The 3,665-nt window shown below is 48.2% G+C and overlaps 1 protein-coding gene across 1 annotated transcript in view; it reads left to right on the top strand.

Annotated features, from left to right (window-relative positions):
• The first annotated feature begins 213 nt into the window (after positions 1-213).
• LOC106807138 overlaps positions 214-3,665 on the top strand; it is a 45,991-nt gene continuing 42,539 nt past the window's right edge. Inside the window, exons 1-2 of the mRNA XM_014809400.1 lie at positions 214-1,003; positions 1,445-1,663. Of these exons, the coding sequence (XP_014664886.1) occupies positions 581-1,003; positions 1,445-1,663 (642 nt within the window). The 5' untranslated portion in view covers positions 214-580. The remainder of the gene's footprint in view (positions 1,004-1,444; positions 1,664-3,665) is intronic.

The following is a 3,665-nucleotide window of genomic DNA, read 5'->3' as shown; positions in this document are numbered from 1 at the left end:
AACGGGTTTCAGACGGGGTTCAACTAATCTAGCTCAATTTTAGGGGTGGGACATTTGGCAGGTTTGGCGGATTTGTCACCACTGAAATTTTGAAGAAATTGAGCCAGAGCGAGAGCGCCATCTGTCGTGGAGTTTGGGCTGGAGTTTTGTCCTATGGTCCTACCAGGAGCGCCGATTGGCTGACGCGTACGCGTGTCACGACCATTGAGCACCCGTCTCAGGAGTCACACAGTAATGGCAGCGCACAGATGGACATTTTCACAACATTGTCATTATGATGTGGCGAATTAACTAGCGAAGCGCGTTAGTTGACGTTGTACGTACATTGTAGCCACAAGTTCCCTTCTCGCTTAACACTACGTTGGCGAGAGGTCTACGACGTGTAGACGTGTACGACGAGAGTCCTACGACGGGTAACAGTCGGAGAGCCTGGTCGGTTTACGTACATTGTACTCCTACTCCTAGTCCTACATACTCAGGATGCTGTTAGCTAAGGCTAATGCTAAGGATGCCTAAGGATGCTGCCTAGCCTAAGCCTAAGGCTGTCAGTCGATATCAGTCGTTCAACTATTTCGTAGATATGGCTAAGTCAGGTTCGCCGGCAGGCCAGCAAGCCACATATGGATATAGGGAGTTTCTCTTCGGAGGCTTGGGGGCGTGTGCTGCAGGTTGCATCACAAATCCCCTCGAGGTCGTCAAGACCAGGTTTCAACTGCAAGGCGAGCTCAAGGCTCGAGGCCATTATGTGCGCACGTACCGCAACGTCTTCCACGCGTTCTACACAATCGGTCGCGTGGACGGATTACTGGCCCTGCAGAAGGGATTAGTACCCGCACTCTGGTACCAGTTCTTCATGAACGGTGTCCGACTCGGTGCGTTCCAGTCGATCAAGAACCTAGGCTTCACCGCAGATTCGCGCGGAAGCCAATCGCTGTGGAAGAATGTTGTTGCTGGTGCGATGTCCGGCACAGTGGGAGCGATCGTGGGAAGCCCAGTGTACATGGTAGGCCTAATTGTTACAACTTCGCAATTATCAAACAACGATATAATAAGAGAAATTACATAATAAAATTACAATGAATTATATTGATGCTAGATAAATAGTAATAATAATAAAAGCTGTATTTTTAACTGTAAAATGTCGAATCAGTGTATCCTAATCACTTGTCAAAACAAAAATTTACGAAAATGGCAAATTGAATGGTCATTAGGTGTTATCTTGTTTCTGATGTTTCTACGCTGTAAGTTGATATACGCAGCCTTGATGAGTTAACTCGCTGTCAATTTCGTTTTCGTAAATTGATGTGAATCGGGTTTTATACATATGCATATAATGTTCACCCAATTTTTTCGCTCCTGTGGCCATTCATCAGTGACACCCTGATCCCCCGTGCGCACGGAAGATCTACCGCTAAATCGCACATCTATATGTCTGCCTTGCCAGGTGAAGACGCACCTTCAGGCGCGTGCCCACGAGAAGATAGCCGTGGGCTTCCAGCACAGACACACGGGCATGCTGCAAGCGATGCAGGGAATCTACCGTGAGTACGGCGTGCGCGGGCTGTGGCGGGGCGTGAGCGGCGCCATCCCGAGAGTCATGGTCGGCTCGGCCGCACAACTCTCCACCTTCTCGATGGCCCATGAATGGATCGAAGGCTTAAAGGTGGGTAGGTAGGTGGGCGGATAGGAGGAGAGATCGAATTTAATGCATCTCTTATAGGGCTCTGTCTCACTTCTCGTAACACAGGTAGGCGTGCAAAGTGTGCGCTTTTCCATGTCGAAATGTGAAACTTTGCAATCGTTACTAACCTTTCACGTTTCCTTGATGTTATCGCGAATGTTTTAGGCAAGCAGCGTAGTTACTAGAATTTCACAGTTACTTGATATTATCGCATGTGACACAGGAAAAGCAGCGTCGTGACCAGCCTTACATGGTTACTTGATGTTATCGCACCCATTTTTAAAAGGCAGGGCAATGCTGTTACTAAACTCTCACGGTTACCTGATGTTATCACCTGTAGGTGTTTAAGGCAGGCAGCGTCGTGATACTATAGCCTCTCACGGTTACTTGATGTTATTGCAGTTGTTTAATGCAAGCAGCATCATGAATAGGGTGTTAGCCACAGTGTTGTTAATCGGCTCCGCACCCCGCAGTCGAGACGAGTCGGTCCGCACCCCGTCCGAGTCGACGTCGGAGTCCCGAATGTCCTGAGTCGAGTCCGCGCCACCCGAGTCGAGTCCACGACACCCGACATCGAGTCCGAGTCGCAGTCGAGTCGTTTTGATAAAAAAAAAAGGGCGGCGCACAGACGACAAGGCCATTCACTTCTATGTATGTCGTTTGTTCAAAAATGGGGGGGGGGGGTGTTTCCTGTCCCTGGATCTGTCATTGTTTGCATAAATTAGACGTACATAAACTTGCTATAGTCCACTTTTGGACGCAGCATTTCTGTGGTCGACTTAGGAATAATACACGTTGTTGGAAACTATAAATAATAAATAATGGTGCATTATGCATTGTTCCGCTAAGACTTTCTATTGTATGTAGAATGTTAGATGTTGGCCATCTCACCGACTTGGCTTTATGAGATGATCTCGGGAAAAAGCGCAATGCGTGCATCGCTAGCATTCGAAAGTGGCTATAGCAGCCGATAACACAGAGAACGAGTCATACGAAACGCACAGCCGAAATGTCAAAGATAACGTGGATCCCATTTGTGTTTTACGAGATGACACGGTTGTGTGAACCAATGAGAGAGTGCTAGTACTAGTCCTACTACCAGTTACCTACACCTTCGACCGTGGTGAGGATCGTATAGTCGATACTACTAGTACTCGCCATTAAGGTTCATGACTAATTTTACACTCTTCTGCCTTAATAATTACGTGCTGCCCAGCCGCAGTAGACGACATTGATTAAACCGCCCGCCGCCTGTGTACTTATTTTGCCCGTTAGTAGATTAAATAACGATGTGCCGCGTTAAGCTCAGCCCCCGCGCATTTAAGGCGCGACATACGCATCTAACTGAATACGATGTAATGTATGGCCCTTCGGACCGGTCTCGACCCGACGTCCTCGAGTCCGGAGGGGTCGAGTCCGAGTCCGAGTCCGAGTCATTGCACTCCGAGGCCGAGACCGAGACCGAGACCAAGGAAAACGGTCTCGAGACCAAGACCGGTCTCGAGACCTACAACACTGGTTAGCCAGGGGAAAAAATCAGGGAGTCTCACCATCTGAGCGATGCGAGTAGGATGCGGTGGGTGCGAAGTGCCCTAGGGGGGAGGGCCTTACCTTAAAATGGAGGAAATGTAGTCTGAAATGCCAAAAAAACAGGAATCTGATATGATTTTATATTCTTATAAACACTGACATTGTCAGTTATACAAGACCTGTGTATAATATATAAAATTAGGCCGCCCTTATGCCGTCTCTATCAAATTTCATCCGTCTCATCGAAGAATAGGTCGTCCAAACGACTGGTAGACGGGTCTCTGGCTAACACACTGGTCATGACGAGCCTCTCACGGTTACTTAACGTTATTACAGGTGTTTAAGGCAGGCAGCGTCGTGACGAGCCTCTCACGGTTACTTGACGTTATTACAGGTGTTTAAGGCAGGCAGCGTCGTGACGAGCCTCTCACGGTTACTTAACGTTATTACAGGT

This window comes from Priapulus caudatus, unplaced genomic scaffold (genome assembly GCF_000485595.1).
Source record: "Priapulus caudatus unplaced genomic scaffold, Priapulus_caudatus-5.0.1 Scaffold197, whole genome shotgun sequence".
In the NCBI taxonomy this organism is placed as follows: domain Eukaryota; kingdom Metazoa; phylum Priapulida; class Priapulimorpha; order Priapulimorphida; family Priapulidae; genus Priapulus; species Priapulus caudatus.
This window is presented reverse-complemented; position numbering and strand designations above follow the sequence as displayed.